Source organism: Drosophila albomicans, chromosome 2L, assembly GCF_009650485.2.
Source record: "Drosophila albomicans strain 15112-1751.03 chromosome 2L, ASM965048v2, whole genome shotgun sequence".
NCBI lineage: Eukaryota > Metazoa > Arthropoda > Insecta > Diptera > Drosophilidae > Drosophila > Drosophila albomicans.
Window position 1 is genome coordinate 18,323,907 of NC_047628.2, and position 26,469 is coordinate 18,350,375.

Below are 26,469 nucleotides of genomic sequence, written 5' to 3' on the forward strand. Positions count from 1 at the left end.
TTGCTCTGCTTGTAACACGTGGCGTATGCTTGATGTTCGGCATAACTGGCGAGTCTTTAAGCATGCTAGATGTGGTATCTGTTTCATTTCTTGTTGCAGTCTGTCCGAGTCAATTTCATTTTGTATTGTCTTTTTTTTTTTTTTTTTGGTATAACGTTTTGATGAACGAAAATGCAATGCAAATGTGAAAAGTTAGAAATAAGATTTCAAATAAAACTTACGTGCACTCGTAGACATTCCAGAGATCAACGCATTCGAAGGGATCGGGGCAAATGACATTCGAGCAGGGTTTGTTCGATGGGCAACCCTTTTCCAGATTACGCGCCATTGTTGCTTGACCCCATTGCGTACCATTCATGGCCGGGGGTAGAGGCAAATGCTTCCCCTCAAGACTGCAAGAAGAGAGAACAGTAATTAATAAGAAATTGAAAATACTTAAAATAGTAATTATATAATTGATAAAGCAAATAAATAAATTCAAAAATACAAAAAAGTAATTTCATAATAATTTCAGAAATTAAATGGAGAAATAAATAAAATATTAATTAAAATTGTTGAGCTAAAAACCAAAAATCTATTATGAAATAATAATAGTAATAAGAGTACAAAGTAAATTAAGGAGGAAAACACATTAAGTATACGCACCGTATGTCGTCGAGACAACTCTTCTGGTAGTCGGCGTACACCTCAAAGGTGCGCACACCCGTGTACTCCGCTTTGCCGCCGGCATAGACACCCTCCTGCTTATCCACCAGCAGCCACTGGTGGCCCACAAACTCAAAGGTCTCGTTGTAACGTCTTCCTTCGCCGCCATCCAACTCGAGAGTGGCCGCCGAGCCATAGCGATTAATGCGCACCACATGCCACTGGCCATCGTTGACGGCCACCGAATTGAGCCACAGATCCTTCTCCTCGGTGCGCAGCGAGTTCAGATTGTAACGGAAATGCAGACGCGCATCCTTGATCTCCAGGATGCCGTACTCTCGATTATGCTGATCGCTAACTCGGAATAATTCGCCGTGCTCCTCACGCGTTCTAAAGCGCAGCTGCACCTGAGTGCTAAAGCGATCGGGCTCAAAGCTCAGCGCATACTTCACATAACTCTGCGCCTTGAAGGTCGTCGGCACCGTGGGAATGTTGCAGGCAGGACCCGTCCAACCAGGACGGCAATGGCAACGCGCCTCGGATAAGGAACCCACGCAATTTCCATGTTCCCAGCATCGTGCGGTGGCTTCAGTCTGAGCGCAGACCTCCTCGGTTTGGGGGCAACCCGCGACGCTGTTGCGCGAGAGTCCCGGATGCGCCAGATCGTAGAGCTTGGAGTTGTGCACCAGATTGCGTATGCAGCCATCGAAACCCTTGGCCGTGGGCATGTAATGCCAGAAGTACAGCGACTGATCGAATTGCTCGCGATACAAGCCGCCCACTTGCAGCGGGGCATTCACATTCAAGTACTCGTTGAAGGGCGGTATTTGTCCTCGTGCCTGGCATGACATGTCATCAAACTCGGGTGGCGTTCCATCCTCCATTTCACTGATCTCCGCTGACTTGCAAAAGTCGACAACCATGCGCACATTCTCTGTGTCCCAGAACAAATCAATGCGATGCCATTCGCCATCATCGAGCGTCTTCTTTGTCTTCACACGCAACTCCAAAGTGCCAGAGCCAAAGTCAATGAGCAAACGTGGATAGCCACGCTCCAATTCGAGTGCAATAAAGTCCGAGATGAGCATCTCATCACGTTCAGGAGGCACAATGGGTCCGTTATAGATGATCAAGCCATCCGGTTTGCGTGTAATGAACTCCAGGCTCAAATGCGACTCGTCGCACATCTCCAGGGGTGGATACCAAGCCCAACCATTGCCGCGGAAGCTGCGCGTCGTCTGCTGGCAACGTGGTCCCGTGTAGCCGACGGGGCAAGAGCAATGCGGACCGAAGCGTGTGTCCACACAGCGTCCGCCATTGTGACAAGGCGTGGTGCGGCAAGACTCGGGCTTGGTGAAGTTGCGTGCACCGCAAGTGCAATCTGCCAAGGTATCAACACGAACTCCAACGAGCGCCGTTTTGTTGGCATTCACCATGTAGGGCAGCGAGCTAATCTCTAGAGAATTGGTGCAGCTGCCTTCACACATTTGATTCTCATACAAACACTCATCGATGCCAACCATTGTGATATTTATGCCCACATCCTTTTCGATCTCTTCGCGATGCATCAGCACAATGCCATTCAACCTCACGGGTTTGTAGTAGGGCGAACCATGTGCCGAGAATCGCACATCGGTCAGCGGAGGATTGCGACGCTTGAGCTGCACGCTAAAGATGTCCACATTCTCACGTTCCGTATTCAACAGATCCGCCAACTTGTCCCTGAAACGATCCAGCTTCGAGCGACTTAAGCTCTGGGTGCGATAATTCCACACGCGTATAAAGTCCTCATCGGAGATGCCCGAGAGACGCACCGAACCCGAATTGATGACTGCTTCGTGGGGAATCTCACGCACAATTACGGTCACATTCGCTGGTACATCGGTCTGTGTGTGCTTGCGATCGTAAACCTTGAAGCGCAGATGATAGCGTCCTTCGCGTGTGCCCGCTCTCATCGTCACCATTCCGGATTCTTCGTCGAGCTTGAAGCGCGGATTCTCAAGACCTTCCCAGTAGAATCGCTTGTCGGGCAAATCCCAATCGTCCAAGTCGTAGACATACACACGGCCAATGGGTGTATCGGGCGATTGTCCCTGGTAGTTGTACACGAAGATATCCTTTGAGCCCGGCTGCATTTTGTTGTCGTTCACATCACCAATGATGACGGTGAGTGTGCTGGTGCCTGTCATCGCCGGTGAGCCGTGATCCTTGATCACAATGGGTATCATGTACTCCTTTTGTTGTTCGCGATCGAACGAGCGCAGCGAAGAGATCACAGCCATGCCATCGCCGTTGGCGCCCTCTGTTGTCGGGTAGAGGAAAAGTAAGTGTAGGGGGAATTTGTTAGTGATTGAAATTTTCTTTGTATAATTGTATAATTGATTGAATTTGTTTTTAAACGTAATTCATAAGTATAACTTATTGCATATTAATAGTGGATTCGATTTTATCTAATGTTATATTGTTAATTCATTTAAAGTTAACTTATAATGACAATTAGTAATGTAATTTTAGCTGAAGTATTTCTTAAGAAATTAATCACAATAGGAATAGACAGAGAATTGAGGAGAGCATAATTTGAATACTCTTTTGTGAAATTAATACTGTAATTAAGCATAATATTTCTTGATATAATGGTAAATAGCAAATAAGGACATTTATTGGGATATTTCAAGTTTTATATTCTGAAAAAAGTTTATTTAATTTGTATATTTTAAACTTAATTATGAAGCTAATTGCATATAACATATTAAAATAGTGTTTTCAAATAGTGTTTTTCTTTGAACCTGCCTTTTAAATTATACTAATATAAAGAATTCAACACTTTTTAATTAGCAAGCTTTTGTAGTCACCTTTGTCGTGCATTCGTGTTGCTGGCACAGTTTTTATGCGACAGCTCAAAGTTAATTTAATTAAACTATGGTAGTAGGAGGTTGTCAAGCATATCTTCACATTTGAAGCAGTTAACTTTTGTGTGGCACTGTAGCTTGTTGCGAGCAAATTACACCAATGCTCTCTCTAATGACAAATTTATCTTAGCTGCTGAGCTTTTAAAAGCATTTTCGAGTTAGCCCGGCAAACCAAATGAGACGGAGTTTGATGATGATAAGAGGAAGGGGAAGCTAAAGGTAAAGGGAAAGAGTAGAGAGATGATGGTGACTATGTTGAGCTGGAAAGCCAAAAAACTAAGCACCTTTTATTAGCCAACACATGTTTCTGGCTGATTGCAGTGGCAGCTTGAGCTGCTCGACCAGCTTGGTGCCCCATTTGTTGTAATTACGCCTTTGAGCCAACAAGTGTTAACACACACACACACACACACACCCAGAGAACTGGTTGCAGTGCTGCCTATGCACACAACAAATGGCAGCACTAACACAAAACAGCTACACCACAAAACACAAGCACACACACACAATGCTACACATTTGAAATATATTTTTAAAGACACTCCATGGTGTGTTTTTAGGCAAATTGTATGCAAATACGAGCAGACAAGAACTACACACACACATACACATATGACTACAATCAAACACACATACACACACAGAATTTGCAAACACAGTCTCAACTCAGCTGAGCGAAAGTCAAGCCACAGGCGTAAACTTTTTGACTCCCTGTTGGCGCATCAAAATTGGATTGCCACCCCCAACTCCAGACATACACACACACACACACACACACACACACACTAAACTAATACACACTCATGTCTAGGTACATGGCATGTTCTTTGGGGCGGCACAAAACCAAATGTACATAGTTGGCTTCACTTGCTGGACGATTTCCGACGATTCCCGCGACTCTCCGTTTTGGGTAATTTAATTGAAAACTTGTGCATTTGCCATTTTATTTCTGACTCCAGCTCAGACTAGGTGTGTGTGCGAGTGTGTGTGTGTGTGTGTGGTGTATCTCAGCTTTTTTTTTATTTAAAATTTCATGTTGTGGTGCGGCGTTGCTTGGTGCTTCGACTGCGGTTTACTATTTCCGTTTTTATGGCTGACTATTCATTTGCCGGTTATTCGAAGGTAATTGCATTTTTATGCTTTCGTTAGCCTGGCCACACTGCACGCAAATCGCATTCGAATTTGAATTTGAATTCAAATACGAACACGAATTCAAATCCCTAAAAATTCGTACATTCGTGTACTCGAATCTTTCTCGTTCTCGTTAGCTAACTGTTGTCATTCGTTGAGCCAACAACAAAATGTTATCTGTTATTATTGTTGTTGTTATTGCTTTCCGGTGCATTGCATTGCTAACGACATATACCAGGATATGTTTTTTCGTTTTCTCTTCTTTTTTTTATGTTTGCTATTTTATGTGCTTTTTGGCATTGTTTTCAATTTTGACCCAAATATTTATTTTGGGCAACTTTTGTGCATTTTGCATTGACCTACAACAACTCGGACAACTTGAATGGCACTTCTTTTGTTGATTTTGCCAAAGATTAATGCATATAACGAACGTACAATATGAAAAAGGAAAGCTATATATTTAGAAAAATACTAGAATGTCTAATATTTGTTTTTAACAATATGATATTTACAATTAAATATCAAAACAAGATATAATTGCAACTAACAACTAAACGTTTATCTGCGTAAAAATTTTACTTTGAAACTAAGGATGATAATTACAAATGCTTTAAATATTATTATACGTTTATTTGCATAGAGTATTTTAAATGCTTTTCCAGACTTCGCTTCATATTCATTAATTTTATGTACTTTATACGTATACTTAATATTTATAATGTGCTGCATAATACAAATTGAAATACTCATAAAATTGATATTAACTTCTTCCTCTTAAATGAAATTCTTTGAGTTTATCCTGCTCTTCTTTTAAGATAATTTAAAGCTGCTGTGTATAGTTACTATTTAATATTTAATGCGTGATATACTTATTAAAATTAGATACTAATTAACTGATTTACTAAGTAATTATAGAACAAACAGAAGTAATAAAAATCTTGTACTCACTTTGATCCTGTTCAACCTTGAAGGAAGCACGAATAATATCATCGGCACTGGGATCCAGACGGAACTGGAATGGAGGTCCATTGCTCTTGGAGCGATCGTCGTCATCGGTGGCCAAGATCTCGACAACCTTGCGTGGTGGCACATGCTCCGGCAGCACCGGTCTGTAGTCCTTCAGGAACTTGGGCGCATTATCGTTGATGTCCTGCACAATTACAGTGAGCGTCGCTGTGGCTGTCTTCGGCGGGGAGCCATCGTCAATGGCCAAGATCTTGACCTGATGACGTGGTACAACTTCGCGATCGAGTGAACGTTGAATGGTCACAGAACCATTCTGATTGATGGCAAACTGACGCTGACGATCCGAAGAGCGATCAATGGAGTAGGAGACCTTGCTCTTGCCACCCTGATCCGGATCGGTGGCCTTGAACTTCTCCAGTTCGGTGCCCACCTTGGTGTCCTCAAACACCGAGACCTCAACATTAGCGCGTTCAAAGTGCGGCTTATTGTCGTTGATATCACGCAACTTGACCACAACCCAAGAGTATGCCACATGGTACTTATCATTGTCGTTGTCCTCGCCCTTATCATTCACCTGTATGCGAAAACGGAAGCCATTGCTCTGCAGCTGATCCTCATAGTCCAGAGGTTGGACAATCTTGAGCGAACCGGTGCCATCATTATTGCGCACCATGGTGAATTTATCGGCGCCATAGCCGCTGTTATCGATCACCTTGTACTGGAACTTGTTCGTCTCGTCCTCGTCGTGCACGGTGACCGTGAGTATGGGCATTTCGGGCAGGGCGGTGCCATCGGTTTCATCCACCTCGGTGAACCATTCGTCCTTGGTGAACTGCGGCGGCATGTCATTAATATCCTTGACACGTATAGACGCCGTGCCCGTGCCCTTTAACCCCCCGCCATCCATCGCAACGACCTGTATCGAATAATCCGGCGTACGCTCGCGATCCAAACAACACACAGCGGTCTTAATCACACCGGTATCCGGTTCGATTTCAAAGATGGGCGAACCCGTCTCCTCCTCAATCACATTCTTTTCGATGGAGTAGACCAAACGAGCATTCGATCCCTCGTTGGGGTCATCGTAGTCGACGGCCGTCATGGTCATCACAACCATGCCGGCGGTGCCGTTTTCGGTGACGTTGCCAAAGTAAACGCCTTGCGGGAAAATGGGCGCATTGTCGTTGATGTCCTTCAGATTGACCTGGACATCCGCATAGCCGACCAAACCTTCGCCGCCCTCATCCTGGGCGAAGACTGTGAAGCGCCACTGTGGCCGTCCATTGGGTTGATCACGATCCAAGGGCTAGAGAGACACAGAGAGGGAAGAAGAGAAAAACAGCAGATAAGTAGGGAGTAAAGCATGTGTGTGTGTAACAGGCTATTGTGTAATTTTAGCTGTCATAACCGCAAAACCGATTAACATCAGTGAAAACATTGTTGGCCTTACTCCAGCTGAGGACAGGGAAACCCTGTGTGTAACCCCTGTGAAATTATCCCATTCACAATGGCCCAACCCAGCTGAGCTGAACCTGTGGGTCGTCTGTGCTGCTGATTTTGACTTTGATATGCATACAGAAGCAGCCTGACTGATGTGAAGCCTCTGCTCAAGCCCAAGCCAAAGCCAAAACCCAATCCACCTTAACCAATCCCACCTGGCAGCCTACCTTTATAATAACAAGAACGCCAGTGAAAAAACGATTTTAATCAGCACTTTGTATCTCTTGCCTCACGTTGTTACGCCACTCTCATTCCCCAACTCCAACTCCACATCCGACTGACAACCCCTTGGCATGACAGTCACAGTCACACACACACACACACACACAAACGTAACACATATACGACGATAACAACAGAACAGAAGAGCAGAGAGAAGAACCTCAACTGAACTGGAGTAACAGGAACAGCTTTTCATAGCGCTGACATTGGATTAGTCGTAAAAAATGAAAGGAGCAAAAAAATATAAATAAAAATACGTAAACGAGACGAGCACAAAAAAGTAAATATATAAAAATGAATAAAAAACGCAGAAGGAGGAGCAAAAAACTCATGCGTCGTCATCGCTTTAATTTGCATGACAAATTTGACAGCATTGTTATGACATATTCAATTTAAGGGATTAGTTTAGCTTTACGTGTTTCTCTATCTCTATCTCTGAATATCTGTTGTCTGTGTGTGTGTTTCTCTATTCCCATTTTGCTCATTGGTCGGTTTTTTGCTCCCTTTTTTCGTCGCTGTTGTTGTCCACTCACATAACATTATTACGTTAGCCGCAAAAGTTTATCCCGTATTCGTTCGAGTATTTCGTTTGCAAAATTATTTCACTTAATGGACAAAAATTGTGAAAAATATTTTCAAAGCATTTCCCTTTTGCTGGCTTTCTGGCATTTTCCCCATTTTCTTTTTATAGCCTAACATGGGAATTTCATTTAAATTCATTTGGCTAGCGCAGTTTTTTCCCAACGCGGTGGCCAGCGGCAATTAAAATTCATTTGCTAGCGCAAAGGTTTAGAGAGTGGTTAAAATGCTGCCAACGAAGTTTAAATTAGTTCTCAACAATAATATTGACAGGTATACAAAAATATTATCCTCTTCACATGGATAACTTCAATGATGTTGCGCATTTCTTGCACTTAAGTTAAGCTGCTCATTTAATGCTCTTAACTTTAATGTAAAGGACATTAATGTTAACTGTTGAAATTCACACTCTTTAACTGCAGTTTAATTAACAAACGCATTAATAAGAAGCTGAAAAACATATTGACCCAAATATATAAGTATTGATTGCTTAAATCGCTTTCAAGTCCACTTTGCAGTTCATTTTGTACAACGCATAACTTTTCAATTAATTGACTGGTGGAGTCTTCATTAATAATTGCTGCACTTGAAGCACTTCAATTAATAAAAACATGGTGCAAAATACAGAAAAACGAAATCACAGCACCTTCATAAATCAATAGCGGCATAATACTAGCCTTACATTGAGCATTGACTCAAAGGCGTTGCCACAAAACCGCCCACAATGCGAAGCCCAAACTTAAATGTTAAATAATGAGTTTCGCACGTTCGCAATCTTTCTCCTGACGTATGAAGGAGAGAGAGCGAGAGCAGAAAGGGGAACGGGGATCGGATTGTGGCATTCAGAAACGGGCCGCAGACGGCAGCTTAAGTGTGCATTCGTGGGGCTTAATCAGTGCGCATATTTCACAATCATTTTCAGTTGCCATTGGCCACAACATCTGTGCTGTGCGATGTATTCCAATGTGGCCATGGTCAGATGCATTTTTTAAGCACTTTGCAATACCCTAGAGATGCTTTGAAACTCTAAGAGGGTGTGCCAGAAGTAAAAAACTACCTCCAAACTTAATATTCATTCACTGAAAATATTTTTTAGCTGTATGGCAGAATAGAAATAAGATAATGTTTTTTGTCTTCTAATTTCTTTTCTATTCTGTATTAATTGATTCCTAAAATATATTCAAAGTGAATCAAAACTCAGCCTGGAGAAAATTTACTTTACATTATGTTTTTATCTCCTTTCTATTCTGTATTAATTGGTACCTAAAATATATTTGATTTGAATCGCTATTCAGTGAGGAAAATTATCTCTATAAATTCAATTCATGTTTTAGTTCTAAATTAATACAGAATAGAAAACAGATGATGTTTTTATTGCTTTTTTATTCTGAACTAATTGGTACAAATACTCAAAATATATATAAACTGAACCAATATTCAGTGAGGAAAATTATCTCTATAAATTCAATTCAAATATGCTTTAGTTATAAATTAAAACAGAATATAAAACAGATGATGTTTTTATCTCTATTCTATTTCTGAACTAATTTATACAAATATTCAAAATACTTGTATATTTGAAATAAATCAATATTCAGTCTGCTGTATTATTTTAAACCAAAAATATATTTTATTTTTTAGTTACGTGGTATTTGCTAGTCTTGCTTACTCAATTAGATTATTCATCTGCTCTCTTTTTTCATTTATTTATTTATTTATTTATTTATTTTATGCGACAGTCGTTGCGGTTGCTGACAGTTTTGTTAATGCTTAAATTGCAGTTTGTTGCGCTATTTTAAGAATGCGCTATCGCTTTTATATTTTATTGTTGATTTATTTGTTATTGCTCGTGTTGAATTATATACGATACATGTTTTTGCTGTTGCGGTTGTCACTCACCTTAAGCACAAATATCTCGCCTGTGGTGCGATTTATGTCGAATTTACTGTTCGCTGGATTATCTGGATCAATGCCTTGGCCGGTAAGGAAATAGACAATGTTCTGTGGGCGATCCTTGTCACCATCCGTTGCCGTAACCTGTTTTCCAGTGCAGTGCGAGAAGAATAGAAATATTAATTAAATATGCAACAAAATTAATTACTTGCTATAAACTAAAAGCATGCAAATCTCGGGCTACGCTGCGTATTAGTAACTTTATGATAAAATTGTTAAACATAATTAAATAAAACGTTTCGCATTTGAGATTCTGTTTTTAAAGCTACTTGTGCTTACGTTTAATTAGTTTGCAAACTAAACTGCAGTTAACCACAATTACCACAAATACAAATTCGATACACACAAATATATTTTCGTAAAATAAAGCTGCAGAGAGAAAAAGATTTAAGCTCAATAATGTGTCTCATTAAAAATTAAATAACACATTGAATTTAATTAGTACATACAAAATATTTACACATGCAATTAAATGAAATTAAATTATGGGCAAGCAAATAGAGCATCAGTTGTAACCTGATGGATATCAAAGTAAGATGAAATCAAAATGCTGCTGCTGTGTAATAATTTACTTTAAATAAAATTCAGTGATTAAAATTGGAAATTGGAAACTGTTTTATACAATGAGATTTCCTTTCACATATCGCCGCTTAATACAATTGAATTTGTAAACCTTATACCACGGATTTATGATTGCATTAATAATGGTTATTGTTGTGTTTGAATATAATTTACAGAGCGAAAGAGGAGAGTAATGATTACGATGAGGTTTCAAATTTGTTTTTCATTTTGTTTGTTGTCGTGTTAAATTAATTGTTATATATACACGATACGATACTACATATATGATTTTTGGTTTTCTTTTTTGGTTTAGCGACCTGCATGATGGTAAAAGGCGTGGCCATTTCCTCGTTGAGCGAACGTTCGTAGAGTGTCTGGGGAAACACGGGCGGCAAATCGTTGACATCGCGCACACTTATGACGATTGTTGTTTGATTCTCGTTCAAACTATCCGAGGCAACCAATTTCAGCTCATACTGAATGAGAGCACGCGCACACAACAAATGACAACAACAATCGTGTGTGTGTGTGTGTGTGACAGCAAACAATAAATAAAGCCATAAATAAAACAAAGTACGGGTAACCGAAAAAAATTCAGGATAAAAAACACAAGAACGAGAAAGAAAAAGAGAAAATAAAAAAAATACAATCAAGTATAAATTTAAAATACACGCAAAAAACATACGCATAAATTATGCATCAACTTAAAATATATATTGTATACATAACAAAAAAATGTTGATTAAAATACATTTAATGTTGCACAAATTCAATGTGCATATTTATGTCTCTTTTATGTATAAGCGATGTGTGCTTACTCCTTTATCTCATCCTTTGTTTGCCTAATAGATTGCATAATAATGTGCTAGTCACGTTTAATAAACTTATTCAATAATTCATAATTATGTTTGAAAATCATTTTTTATATTTTTTATTGACTAATTGCCTGTGTGTGCTTAATGATTAATCGTTATATTAATTTTTTAATGCGCTCGGTGACTTTTTCCAACCGCATTTTATTTTTATAAAATGTTCAAGTATTTCTTTGTACTTTTTGATAAATATATAGAATTATTTTTACACACCAACAACTCATATATTGAATTCAATAAAATAAGCTGCCAAATATATTATTTTTTGTTGCACATCGTAAAGCATAAATATAAACAAGCAGCTGTCATTTTTTCACACTAGTGTTGAACAACGTCAACAATTTGAACACTTTTAAAACTAGAGTAAAAAAAAATTGATAAAGCTTTTGCAATTACCGAAAGTGCTCGAATCGTGTGAAACAAAAAAGATGTGTGTAAAGTGTGAAAAAAATGCAAAGAATTTAAGCCTTTAAATAATGTAGATAATTGAAATAAATATTTACTTAATGCCAACTCAATTGAAATGGCATTAATTTAAGCAATTATTGATTTTATGCATCTATGACGAAAGCTGCAAAAAGAATTGAAATAACAAACACAAGCTTGTTTTGCAACTGGCCGAAACTAATGTTGGTGCAATAAAATCTCAAGCAAAACTCAGGACATGCAATAAAAACACTAAGGCTAAGGGAATTGAATAACTAGGGGATAACGTATCGTATGCTTGATTTACTAAAAAACACTACGAAAAATAAATAAAAGAAACGATTGCAACTAATTGCAGACTGAATTTTGGTTAATGACCTGGAGCACACGTTTGGGCAAATTGCGATCGTCCTCTTCGGTGATTTGAGTGCGATAAGTGGGCCTCTCAAACACTGGGGGATTGTCATTGACATCCTTAACGTGTATTATGACAGTTGTGTAGTTCTCCTTCAAGTTATCGGAGGCGGCCAAACGCAGCTCATACTGAACAACGACAAATTAAATGTCATGCAATCAATTATTAATTTCAATTTGCAAACTTTCCGACTTTCCAACATTCCTACGTGTGTTTTGCCCTTAAAATCGCATTCAAATATTTGCATATGCTTGGGCATTGTATTGCAAATTGAATTTAATTAAAGTCCTTCAAGTGAATTGACTGACTGACTGACTATGCTTTTTGACCAATTGTTCGAAATTGAAATTCAATTAATGTTTCTACCAACTTTTTGTTTCTCCTCTTCCTTCCTTCCTTTCGTTGCCTTTTAGCCTGGTCTCTGTTCGCAGCTTTGTATTCGACTTTTTGACCACAGCGTGTAACTAAACTTGTTTGAACTGTTTAATATTTAACTAGCCTCGCGGTGAACGCGAAGTGTACACTGTGAAGTGTAATGAAATTCAGAAGGAAATGCACTTGCCACACAGTTTCTTAATGAATTTTATAGCCACGCAAGAGATCTCGGGTTACATATTGAATTGCTAAATTGATTGCACAAGCGTTTTCATTTATTTTCTAGCATCGCGGCATCGAAAGCTAATCAATGAAAGTTTTCTACTCAATTCGCGTCTGACAAATGAATATAAAAGGTAAAGTTATATGGAAAATTTTATAATATAAAAATCCTTTTTAAAGTTTATGTATTGTTTTTCATTAAAATATACCAATTGATATAAATATACCAACGGCTATATTTGGTATATTAATATAGTAATGCATTAAAAATATACCAAAGACTATATTTGGTATATTAATATAATACTACATTCAGAATATACCAAAGACTATATTTGATATATTGATATAGTACACCAAAAATATACCAAAGACTTTATTTGGTATATTAATATAGTACTACATTCAAAATATACCGAAGATTTTATTTGGTATATACCGTAGAGTGCAAAATATACCAAATTGTCAGCCAAAGTCGAATACAAAGTCTGCATTTTAAGAAGTAAAACACTTGTCGTTCTAATATTCTAGATTCGGAAAATAAGTGAGTTTTATGCGACATAAACAAATTTCACAGTCGAGTGAGCCAAATGCGATTATATCATAAATATATGACGCTGTCACAACAACAGCAGCAAATCGCATCGGTTGTCAAGCTGAAAAAAGAAGATGGGGAGGGGGGCGTACTGCCACGCCCAACTTACCCTGCGTCGCGTCTCGTAGTCCAAAGCGCCGGCCACATAAATGGCACCCGTCATATTTTTAACCGCAAAAGCGCCGCCAATGTTGCCGCTGGTGATTTCATAGCGAATACGTGAGGCTGGAAAATAATTGTGAGCAATTCGTATTATTCACATGGACCTCAAAATAACACACATACGCAGTGTGTGGCATGCAAATACTTTGGTACATATGTAAAGTATACTTACACTCATCGTGATCCTTGGCTGTCACTGTTAACACTGTGTGCTGTATGTCCTCGTTCTCATCCACTTCCGCCTCGTACAGCGATTTGTCGAAATAGGGCGGATTATCGTTCTTATCGGCGATGCCAATGCGTATGAATTTTGTGACTGTGTTTACAGGAAAGAATAAGAATAATCATTTTATTTTTGCGACTCGTTTGTTCCAAACAATTTTCTAGCATTTTTCGGTTTGGCACTTCTTCTGAATGTTTGCAATTATCACGTACTCTAGACACATGAATGAATGAAATTTTTCCGGCAAAAAGTTGGCCGATTTCGACTCCGTCTCCGTCTGCGTCTCCAACTCAGACTCAGGCACAAAAGCAACAACAATTCGACGCCTGTCATTCGTGGCGACAATCATTTCTTTTTTTTTTTTTTTTGGGTGACTTTTCTGGTTGTTGTGTGTGACGCGTTTTGCATATTAAATAGTTGAACTTGTCTTGGGGTTTTTCTCTCTATTCATTTGTTTGCGTCCTAGCGCCAATGTGATGATGTAATTTATGAGATTTTGATGGCGTTTTCAATTGTATTAAAGAAGCACAAAAAAACGAGGGAATAACACTTGGCAAGCTTTCGAATTTGAATGTTGTGCTCGAATTCTAAATGTTTGTTGCGTTGGTTCAATTAATTGATAATTTATTTGTTTTTGTGAATTTCATCTTACAAAAAATGTGTAAATATTTGGACTGAATTTGCAATGCAAAACAAGTAAAGTTGTTAACAGAGCGTGCATTTAATGCCTCACAACTCTATTACAAAAATAAAATATCTAGAGCTTGACTCATGCAATATTTGTTGCCATTTAGTAAGTCACAATTACAGCCTTGCCATGACAACAAGAATCGGTATCATGCTCAACACTCACATTGGCTTTGGAATACGAAATGCAACCGCTCAGTCGACGCATTCATAATTCAATGAATAAGTGACCAAGAAAGCCAAAATAGTCACACAACTGACTGCGTCTGAGACACAATTGCCAAAACTCTAGGGTTAGATTGTGAATGGAAATGCGAATGCGAGAAAGTCTGTGATATCAGTGAGACAGAGAGACAGTGTCGAGTTGCAAGTGAATTACATAAATCATTTATAATTGTTGCAATAACAAGAGCCACAGCAAGCACAACAGGATTGCTTTAATTAAATAAATTTCACATCAAGTTGACCAAGCAAAAGATTTGCAACTCCAGAACATATTCGCACATGTGGCAAGGTTTATCAACAAAACTTTGCCTCCATCCCAAATAGGTCACCTCGAACACCGTTTGCAAAATATATGTGTGTGTAGATGTCTGTTTATCAATTTACTTAAATTCCCTCCTGCACTTTGCTGGCTCTTACTATCACTCTCTCTCTCTCTCTATGTCGGTCTCGCTCTAGCTAACTCTCTGTTTCTATTTCTGTCAGTGTCATTTGTGTATTTTGGTTTATAATTTGCATTTGCTGGCATCTTATCTAGCGAAAATTATGCACATTTAGTTAGCAGGTTGACAACTCTCTGACTGCATCTGGGCGTACTTGGCGTATGTGTGATATGATCTCTCTCACTCTCTTGCTCTGCAGTTGTGTTTGTGCTAGGCAAATGCTTGAGCCAATTCTGTGAATGAAATTTATGGCAAGACATTGCTAATTGCCAACCTGACTGAGTTCTGTCGACGACATTTTAATTAAAACTTGGCAATTTGCAGAGCCCACACACACATGATGATGATAATAAATAAATAAATACTCCTACTTATGTGCACTTGGAGCAACCTCGAACTGTGTTTGGCTGCTGCTAATCTTTGTTTCCTTCGCTCGGCTGTAAAAGGAAACTATTTGTGCGAAAAGAGAAATTTTGATTACAATAATTGGCAGCACTTTAAGCTCGGCTCTTTAATTAAAGGACGCGTCCTCGTCATCGTCAGCGTCAGCATCATCATCCTCTGACGTCATGCACATTAACTGTTATGCAAGTTTTATTTATGTTTATACAATATGTCATGTTTAACTTTTACTCATACTCTACAGTAATTCACACCGGAAAGGGTATAAACATTGACAGTTCAATATGGAAAGAAGTATTTGAACACGTATTTTTATATTCATCTTTTTACAGGGTATCTCGATATGCATCATACTCTAAATTTACTGAAACGCTCATACTTATTATTTTTGCATGTTTTTTTCCTTCACTTTTGATTGCGCTCGCCGCTTCTCATGCATATTTTTCATTAAATCCTCACAACATTTTTCCCTTGACTTTATTACATCAAAATTCAATTTATTTATATACACACATGTATTCATATGCAACATATTGACACACACACACACGCACACACTCAAACATAACAGATTGTATTTATGTGCAAGTATTTGTGTTATTATTTCTGTTTTTTTTTTGTGTGGTAGGTAAGACTGTCATATTTATTGAAAGTTGACGTTTAAGCAATGAAATTTTCATGTTGCATGATATTTGCAACGGATTCTTTCCGCATGCCGCATGCCGCGAAACCCTCACATGAAAGCAACACGCGACATTTTATCGTTTTTTATGAAGAAATAATTTCGAAAAGAAGAAAAGAAAGACCAAATAAATGAGCAAGCTAAAGAAATGCAAGCGAAAGATAAAAGCGCAGATAAATGAGTTATTTCGCTTTTCTTTTTTGGCAGCTCTTATGTGTTTATCGGGAATCGGTTTTACGGCAGCTCAATTGTAAATGAAAGTTGCAGGAAAGAAGGTGAGAAAGTGCGGCTATCAACGACCTAAAGATACCTTAAACGAAGAAGTGATTTGAACTTTCTTTTATTTATGAAGTCTAGGATTAAAATTCTATTCTTTATATGTAAAAAGTGTCGTTATATGCAATTTGTTTAAATTTGAATTTATGCATTTATCTTGGATGAAAAATTATCGATATTATTTTTGCTCAAGAGACTAGAGAAAATTCTAGAACTTATTTAGTGTTCAATTTTATTCCTTTTATCAAGTCTTTTCTTTTGCTGCACTGGACTTTATGATTCGTTTGCGCATTGGAAGAAATAGCAGAAAAAAGTGTTGATCATCGTGTTTAAAAATAAACTAGCTGCTGCTTTGTTTGATCTGGGCAAATAACTGGAATTGTAAACCGTGGAAGCACTCGCTAGATACTTTTATTTGTATCTGGCAGCCACCGTGTATCGAGTTGGCAAGTTGTGTGAAATGTTTGGCCAAAGCTTGGGCAACAAATCGAAAACTCTTCGATATATCAGGCACACACAAAGTCTTTTGTGTCAACCATAAAAATTGACATTGAAGCAATTTGGCTTCGCTGCACTTGACTGTGCGTATGTGCATGTGTATGTGTGTGTGTGGAAGGCGTTGTAAGTGTTGGGCGTGGCTAAATGCGAGTCAAGCTTGAGCGAGTGGCAAAATCAAAGTCAACTTTATCACTTACTTAGCTCACATAAAAATGTGTCACATTTGTAAGTGCAAGCGTTGGGTTGTGTGTGTGTTACTGAATGTGAATGTGTGTGTGTGTGTGTGTGTGTGTGGATGCCCAAATAAATAGTGCTCGATTTTCACAGTTGCCAGGCCACGCTTTGCTGCACATGCCACACAGTCAAAACTTGCCGCTTTACTCCTTTCAACAGTCACGAAATTTATGCGCTGCTTCTACGCATACCAATGCGTATCTTTTAAACGTGTCAATACATATATACTTATACATGGTATATAGACATACTAACATCGGAATCGCAGATGCCATATTTTTTGCACGCTTTCCTTAACAATTTCTCAAAAAAAAAAATGTGTTTGGGTGACACATGTTATACGCTTTCTAAGTATTTCAAGACAAAAAAAAAAATGTGAACTTTGGATTACACTTGCTCAGGCTTAAGCTGTTAAGTTAAGTGGCAATTTAACTATATAATTGCAGCTCATAAAATTTAGTTTATAAAAGATGAAAATCTTTTAATGAAAATAAATGTGGAAAGAGTCTCGTGTGACACTATTTAAAGTAAAAAAAAAACATATTCGAAACTATTTTTTTAATTTAAAATAATAGCCACTCTTGTAGCTCTTGATTAGTAATTTAATTAAAGATAAGAATGATTTTGGGATTATTTTTCTGTTTAAACACATTTGCATTTTATCGTAAAACAGAAAAAGTTCCTAAAATCAAATTTAACTTTAATTATACTGGTAGCCCAAATCTATAGGAATAACCTTTAATTATTTTTAAAAATGTTTCAGCTTATGTTTTTCCACTCTTAATAATGTCGCACTCAACAAATTCTTTTAGATAATTGCCCATATATATTATTCGAAATAAACATGAATTTTTCATTAAGAAACTTCGTTTTTGAACAGTAAAAAGGCGAATTATTATTATATAATCAAAGTGCGTTTAGATATTACATTTCTGTATTATCGGCAAAAATGCAGATGCCATTCTTTTTTTTTAGTAAATGCATTTCAAAAAAGTTAAGTAATGAATAAAAAATTTGTATTCCTCTTGTATCGGCAGCTGCTCTTAGAGTATTTGAATATCGGATTGTTTACAATTTATTCTGTAACATTTCTCTTAGCGTTCGCCAAGTTTATCGTCAAGTTTCGCACTTGAATGGCTTTGAAATGATATTCAATAGTCGCAGAGCAGAGCAGAGCAGCAACAAGCAACAAAATATATTCTTGCATGAAATTTAAGAGAACTCGGCTACTTTGTTGTCCAATCGGTATTGGGTTTATCTTTAAGAACTAATTGGTGACTTGACCTCGATATAACAACCTATACTAGAGAATGAAGAAGTTCGCTAGCTATTTTATGGGATGATGTGAAACCTGTGCCAGACGAAGAGGGAAGTGAAACGGAAATCAGAACACGAATCGCTTGGCTCGGAAACGGAAATGTGCTGGCCATTAATGGCGCTTAATGTGGCCTGGTCATAAAGTCAGCTAACTGCATGTCCAAGTAGATATCAAAAATGTGTATGTGTATAGAGCTGGCTAGTTGCAGTTGCAGCTGCATCAACAACAACAGAAGGAATAACAAGAGGAACAAGGAGAATTGCAACTGCAGCAACAAGAAGGGCAACTGTAACGGCATCTAAATTGTTGCAAATGTTTTATTGCAATTCTTAAAACTGTCCTTTGCTGTGCTCTGCTGTTTTGTGGTTGCTTCTTTCGTGTCTCTCCCTCTCTCTCATCCTCTCTCTATCTCTCACTCTGTTGTTGTGCACGTTGAATGGTCGTAAAAATTGTTGAAATGCATTTGTCGCTTGGCTGCTTCGTTGATTTTTTATGATTGTGGCCAGAGCAAAAGCAAGCAAAAGGCTCTGCTCTGCCTCTGTCCAACAGCTGTTTATGCCACATGCGAGGTGCAACAATGTTGTTGCGGTTTCTCGCATATCTTACTATTCCTTTTCCTCTCTCTCTATATCGTTTGATTTTTGTATATGATTGTCATGTTTGCGGTTTTTGTGGCTTCTCCCATTTAAACCAAATGACGTCACAATGCAAACATTGCCCATTGTCTCAGTGCATCTCTATTCTTATTCTCTCTCAATTTCTTATTCTCTATTTCTCAGTTTTCAGTTTTGTCGGTTTGTCAGTTGCATTCGTCGCATTCCTGCGGTTGGCAATTAGTGAAAAACTATCAAAGTGCAAAGTCAAGCGTTTTTTATTTTTTTGTCGAATTTCATTTTCAATTTTTCAGCTTTGTTTCCCTTTTCTTTCTGCTGTTGAATTTAACTTTTTAATGAAGACTTCTCTCTCTCTCTCTCTCTCTCTCTCTCTCTCTCTCAGTGTTTCTCTCTTTCTCTATTTCAAGACAAATTGTAAATTGCCGTCTGGCATGCGAGTGGAAAGTCAACGTACAGTTTTAATTAGTTTATGTGCCAGCGACAGCTTCAAAGCCATTTAAATCAATTGACAGGACGACAAGGATATGCCAGCTGAGCTACTAATGGAAAGAAAGTCAACCACAAAAATTTTTGTCACGTACGCAACAGTGGATAATTTATGAAGCCAGGAATTTTCGGCATATCAACAACAAATTAATTGCAAATGGCCCGAAAAATAAAGCACGAATCAACTCAGGTGCATGATAAATTGATTCGCCAGCGAGTCCATAAGATTTATGACAGCGAACGTGAGTTGAGCAAACTTTTCCAAAATTTTAAAGTGAAAATTACTTGGTGACAATTTAATAAATTGCAGATCTAATCTTCAATTGGCAAGTTATTTATGCTTGGCATTTCTCTTGTTCTGTATAGATGCCACAAACAAAGGGACAAAATTTTGCCATCTGGGCAACATGTTGAAATTTGCATAGTGCGGCTAGAAGTGCAGCCAAATTTATACCACGTGTATGCAAGGCAAGATGAGAGACTATAAATGGCTTAAGTGAGATATGAATGAGTTGAAGATGAATTTTATTTTGGTTAAGTATTATGAATTTCAGATTAAACCAAGTTAAGGTAAACTAAGTCTGGCTAAAATGTTTCTAAATAATTTGCTTAACATATTTTTGGAATTGTTGCTATTTCATGTTTGTCATCCCAAGTTCCATTCATCCAAAGCTATGAATATTCATTCGATGAAATTGTATCTTCCACAAAATAAACCGATTACTAACTTCTAATCTTAAATTCAATTGACTTTGAAGAATTAGTTTTAATTAATTTCTTTTACTAATTCAAAAGAATTAATAAATTTAGAATATAATAAATTCAAACTTCATCAAAATGCAATCTACTCATTTTACATTGAATTTATAAAGCAGCAGTTACTTTTATTGTTTGTGCTTCAAAAGAAGAAGAAATCTAGGGTATCTTACTATCAAGTAGCTTAAGAACTTCTCTCAATAATGCTGCTCGTTGTTGGCTTCTGGCTTTGCACAATTAGCAAACGCTCATAATTTTGTGGCCTACAGAAGCAGAAGCGAACACTTCGAACTGTGGTTCGCTTGCTTCTTGCCAAGACAACGCTTGCACTTGACTTGTTTATGGGGCAAAGACTAGGACTACGATTGCGATGAAAACAACTTGCAACAGTTGCACCAACAGCTAGTCAAACATAATAAATGGACGAGCAGTCGGTTGCTTTAACAGCATTCGGTCAGTTTTGGTGCCTGGGATTGGCAATGGAAATAAATTGAAGTAAATTGACTGGCAAAACTTTTGAAATCAGTTGACACCTTCAGCTTGGCTGGGCTTCTCGCTTGTCACTGAAGTCCGGTTCACTAAAGTGCTATATCATGCTCAAAGAGAAAGAGAGAGAGAGAGAGGGAGCAGTTGTGTAGGAGGACAAAAAAGCTGTTACAGCTGCTGACTAATCATGTTAACGGGTGTAGATGGCTGGGTGTAGGGAAGTTAGTTGCGGCCTCTATGTCATAGTTTAAATTATGTGCGAAACTTTGAGCAAAAGTTTTAATAGCATCCTCTTCCTGTTCGGTTCCTGCCCGCGTTCCGTTGTAAATATGTTTGAGCCAGAGAGAGTTGGCATATGTTGAACGCTTACGCATTGATTGGTTGCACTATCCATTAGAAACAGTGGCAACAGCAGCGACAGCAGCAGGTAGCAGCTTGAACCTGCCCCAAACTTGACAGAACTGCCGGTCGCAACTAACGTTACGCGTGCCTGGCATGGCAGATTTACTCCTGAGAGTCAGTCCTGCTTCATTCAGCCTTTCCCCCCTCTTTGTACCTCAAATGAGTTTTATGCCGCAGCGCAGCAGTCAAGCATTAAATTGTATCTTTCAGCGCAGAAAAGTTTCGGCGTTTGCATTGACAGCTGGCTAAATGAACTGACCTGACCAAAGAGGGGAACTAAACTCTTCTCCTTCACTCTCAGGCATATTTATTTGCCAGCAACTAAACTATTCATGGCGGCTGACTCAAGCGGATAGCTGTCAGCAAGAGAGTGAGAGCTTGAATAGTGCAAAGTGAGGAGAGGAAAGAGAAAGAGTGAGAAACTTGAAGGGAATGTCAATATTGGTTAGGCTTCAATTACTAAGAGGCAAAAGAGCTGAGTTTCAAAGTGTATGCTTAGAATAAGTGAGAGAAAATAGGAGACAAAAAGAGAAGGAAGTTTATACAAAATTAGTTGAGAAGATGGGTCAAAAAGTGCTTAAGATTCAGATTAAAAAAGGTTATATTCCACAAGACAACTTGAATTCTAGTCTCTAGTTTTAGTTAAAGAAAATGAGAAATAGTTCTAAGCTTTACAAAAACGAAAATACTGAAATACTTCTGTATGACAAATTACGCCTACTGCAATCGGGAATTTGCTGTGTTGGCTGACACTTAAACCATACAAATTTCATATATTTCAGTACAAAGTTTTTGTTTAATTTGAATAAACTGCATAACTGCTGTTTTCTATTTTGTATTCCACTTGTATTAAAATACTATTTAAGCATACTTTTCTATACATCTCTGTTCATAGTTCATAGGCAATTGTCAGCATAATAAACTCAGAGTAACATTCTTTTCTTCATGGGAGTATCTGCCTCACATGCTAAGCGAGCTGAATTAGTGCCAACAAATTAGAATGCTATTTATATAAATTACAACAATTCTCGAGCTTTCTTCTGCTGTTTTGTCTAGCTGAACGTGAATGTTGCTGCACGTCCTTGACGGCCTACAGTGTGTGTAAATAATGATAGACAAGCGTAAAAACAACAACAAAATTAAGAGAGAGAGACCGAGAAAGAGAGAGAGAGAGAAAAAGAGAAAGACAGAGACAGAGAGAGAGAGAGAGTAAGCTTACATGCGAATGAGAGAAACAAATGTGAATAATTGTTGTACTCGAAACGCCATTAGGGAGCGTTTTTGGTGTGTGGGGATCCTCTCACTGCTAAAACATTTGCTAAATTCGCATTAATTACATTGATTTATGCTCTGGCGCGTAGACGAGACCAACTTGACTTATAGACATGATGACCGGCAGTGACACAGACGCAATTTGCGCTTATTTATATTGAAAACAGACACGACGCCTGGCTGCTTGGCTGCCTGGCAGCCTGGCTGCTCTGACAGCGCAGCTTTTGGAGCCAGCACAATTTGCAACAGTGCCGCACGAATGCCGCTGCCGCTTCTGTTGTAGCTGTTGCTGATGGTGTGGCAAGAACTCCTACTCGAAGCATCAATCAATTTTTTAGCGCAATTTATCAAACTATTACGCAGTGACCGACGCTCTCTACTCTCTACTCTCTATTCGCTGCTCTCTGCTCTCCACTCTTTGCCACTTCGTTTGCTTCGTTTTTGTTAAGTTGGCATTAAAATTGTAGCCTAGTTTGCGGCGGCACGCCCCTGTCTCTGCACATAAGTGAGGCTATATTTATTGCAAGTTTTCTTCTTTTTTTGTTATGCTTTGTCACAGCACAATTTCATGGACACTGCGAGTGCGAGAAAAAGAAACAACGAGTAGTCGACGAAATCAAATCAGCAATGGCGCATGTTTTGTCAATAATATTTGGCCATTTGATTGATGTGCTTAGCCCGAGGGCCATAAAAACCATTGAAATGTGCTTCAAATGCTGATCGAATGGGGGCCAAATGAAGTTGCCAATGTACATAAAAGTGCCACCGTCTGGCTGACTATACTGTATGTCACTTTCGTGTGTAACGCGACCAGCTGCGGCCACAATGTTTGCCTTTTATGACCGCAAAATTCATAGTCGTTAGCCTGCTTGCTGAGCAGACGTACTGCGTGTAGTTGCTGTAACTATAAATATTGTTTATGCTCCTATTTCTACTACTATTTTACAATACACAAACACACAAGCATAGACAGAAGATATGACCATGTTGTTGTCACCAGCCAAGGCAAGCCATTAAATTGCATTTTATGTGCAGCTTTTATTTTTGCCCACACTTCTATTGATTTAATGAATAGTGATTCGATTCATATGGCAGCTGTAAATAAGCTTAACTTATGTCTCTGACATTGAAGTGAGTGAGTGAGTGAGTGAGAATTGCGGAAATATGAACGTGTAAAGTGAGTTACGTATAAATTTGCTTGAAAATAAAGATAACAAATTTATTTCAATTCAAAATCTGTTTGAAAATTAAATGAAATTCATTTCATTCTGGAATGCGCTCATAAGTATGCTATGTTTATTTGTGAGGAATGCGAAGGGAATCTTGCTGGCGCCATCTAGCTTTCAAAACGCATTTGGTATGCGTATTTATGTGTGTATGTTAAAACATTTCTCTTGCCTGCCAAAATTGCAGTTATTACTGCAGTTAATTGCAAATAAATAATTGATGTCTCGATATTAATTAGAGTTCAATTTCATGTTCAACACTAATTATTACGACAATGGCTTCGTACTTGTTACCTGGCAATATTTGCTGAGCTCCTAATACCAAACTTTTAATAATTAATGGATTTTCTTTGAATACTGCCAAAGTTTCGCAACTGCTGCAGCATATTGAGCCAAAGTTCGTTCAGTCCCTAAAGCAAGCTTTGCATATTTATGTTGTATTACTCGTCGAATGGAATTCGGAAAACAGCTGTAAATAGTTAATGCATTGGAAAACTATGAAACTATGAGAGAAGCACACAAAGAGAGACTGAGAGGAACTGTGTGTTATCCTTTTGAGTTGAGTTCACAAATGCTAAAACGGAATCGCAGCTTATCTGGACATGGATTTGCATAGGATGTGATATTGCAATGCATTTTCCATTGGCTTTTCCTACCAAAAATTTCAATTCATTGCAAAAATTATTTTGTATACCAAATACACACATACACAAAACTGTGTGTGTTGTTGTCAAAAACTATTCGAAGAGAGATTTTTACGAGTCGGAAATGGAAAATGGAAAATCCAGAGATACTCGTATTGTGCCTGGAATTTTCTATGCACCATGCACTACTCTATGCTGACAGTTTTTCCGACACGTTTGGCGGAAAAGCGTGAAAACAAGGTGAATGCATATTGAATATCCACAATGCCATTTGAGAACATATCGTGCAGAACTACCAACCTATATTTCTCGCAGGGCCGAATTAAAGTGTTGCCTTTCTCTACATTTTTTTTTTGGCTTTGTTTCGACTTGTGTTAACATCATGTTCCACTTTGTGTTGTTGTGTTACGCATTTGATGTTTGATTTGTTGCTTTTTCGATGAGCTTACTCTTCTCTTCTTTCTATTTTTTTTTGTTAGTTGGTTTACCTTCTGTGGCCACTCTACAAATCTTCTCGCTATCTTTTGTATATGTGTGTGTGGCATATGAATTTTGAGCATGCATTTTTGGTTCACTTTTTTTTGGCACTCTGTTTTCCTTTTTAACGAATTCAGTTAGTCTCTACTCTATTTTTTTTGTCTTTTGTTGTCCCTTGCTAGTATTTGCCTATCTGCCAGTTTGCAGTTTCCATTTTGTTTTATTGACCCAAGTAGAGCGCAAATAAAAAAAAAAAAACAAAAAGAGGCAGAAAAAAAGATGGTAAACTTTTGGCTTCAATTTGTTCAGGTTTCGCTTTGCGCCTTTGCTAATCGTATTTGGTAAGCGGCTTAAAGTTTCTGTGGATTGCACAAAGTTAAGTGCGCTGAACTTTAGCGCCAAAGTAATTAAAGTTTTACCTCCTCGACTCGGACACAGGCAGGAGCAGGACATTCAAAGAGTACCAAACCGATTTGACTAGGGACCAACTAAGGTCCAACGATGCAGTCTGTTTGTTTGCTATTTGTTGTGCCTTTTTCATTAACTCACCTGCAAAGAAATGTGGAAATTTAAGAACAAAAGTTAGTTAAGAATTTCAACTTAAATTTATAACAAATATCCCAAAATTTATATATGTATTTATTTGAACATTATTTAAATAGTAAATATTGTGGAGTAGAACTGTTGAATAAAGATGACTTTTAAAGTATTAGATGCTACAAATATTGTTAGTGTTAAGTAAAAAGAAAAGAGTGTTTGAAATTGTTTGTAATTGATTGTTCTCGAAGAAGTCATTGAGAGAGAAACAGACACAATAAAAAACTAAAATAACCCTTGTTCTCCTACTTAAGTATGTTTATTTGGAAGCCCAACAATTTGTGCAGAATATTTCTATTTAATTTTATTTACTATTCTTCATATTAAACTTTCGTTACGAATTTTATGCTGAAATTTATTTCAATATCTTCTGCCTGTAATCTCAAAATTTTTTATTTCCCATGCTTATTCAAAGATCGCTTTAACAAGTCTGTATTAAAATTCGTTTTCGCTTATCCTCGCTCTGAATGTTTGAATGTTAGTGCCAAAGTTTACATGGCATGCGCTTGACTTATTGCGCTTAGCAGCAAACATTGTTTAAATATGCAAAATTTATTGAAAGCTGCAAATGCCACTGTAGCATGTTGCTGTTGCCCTTTGCCCCGCGTCGCAGTCGCTGTCGCTGCTCAGATAAGCTGCGTCTTATGCAAATGTAATTAAAATGCAACCAGGCGCCATTTTACAATATTTTATGTTACGAGTATTTCTCTTTTTGCGCGCTTGGCTGTTGCAACTGTTGTTGCTTAGGATTATGCAGACTTAGCACATGGCAAAACAGTTGCATGTGTTTCGCTCTCTCTCTCTCTCTCTCACTCCTTGTGTTTCGGTCTCTCTCACTCTATTTGTGTTTATCTCGCTCTCGTTAACTTTGCCATTTTGGGCAAGTCAGTTAATGAGGCGGCGGCGGCATCGCAACGCCATTTTCAAGTTTTAATTAAAACAAATTAAAGTTAATTAAATGCATTTGAGACATTAGACATCAGCACTCGAC

At 38.0% G+C, this 26,469-nt stretch overlaps 1 protein-coding gene across 14 annotated transcripts in view; it reads right to left on the minus strand.

The window, feature by feature from the left end:
• LOC117563689 (neural-cadherin) overlaps nt 1–26,469 on the minus strand; it is a 179,941-nt gene that overhangs the window by 12,667 nt on the left and 140,805 nt on the right. For 8 of the 14 annotated variants that reach the window (XM_034242122.2, XM_034242126.2, XM_034242124.2 and 5 more), the window contains 7 exons: nt 13,706–13,849; nt 13,481–13,596; nt 12,143–12,307; nt 9,852–9,989; nt 5,634–6,957; nt 646–2,947; nt 222–392 (listed from right to left, as the gene is read on the minus strand). In XM_034242122.2, coding sequence (XP_034098013.1) covers nt 222–392; nt 646–2,947; nt 5,634–6,957; nt 9,852–9,989; nt 12,143–12,307; nt 13,481–13,596; nt 13,706–13,849 — 4,360 coding nt within the window. Of the gene's footprint in view, nt 1–221; nt 393–645; nt 2,948–5,633; nt 6,958–9,851; nt 9,990–10,783; nt 10,943–12,142; nt 12,308–13,480; nt 13,597–13,705; nt 13,850–26,469 lie in introns of all 14 variants that reach the window. The other 6 variants (XM_052003104.1, XM_034242131.2, XM_034242128.2 and 3 more) reach the window with 1 other exon arrangement.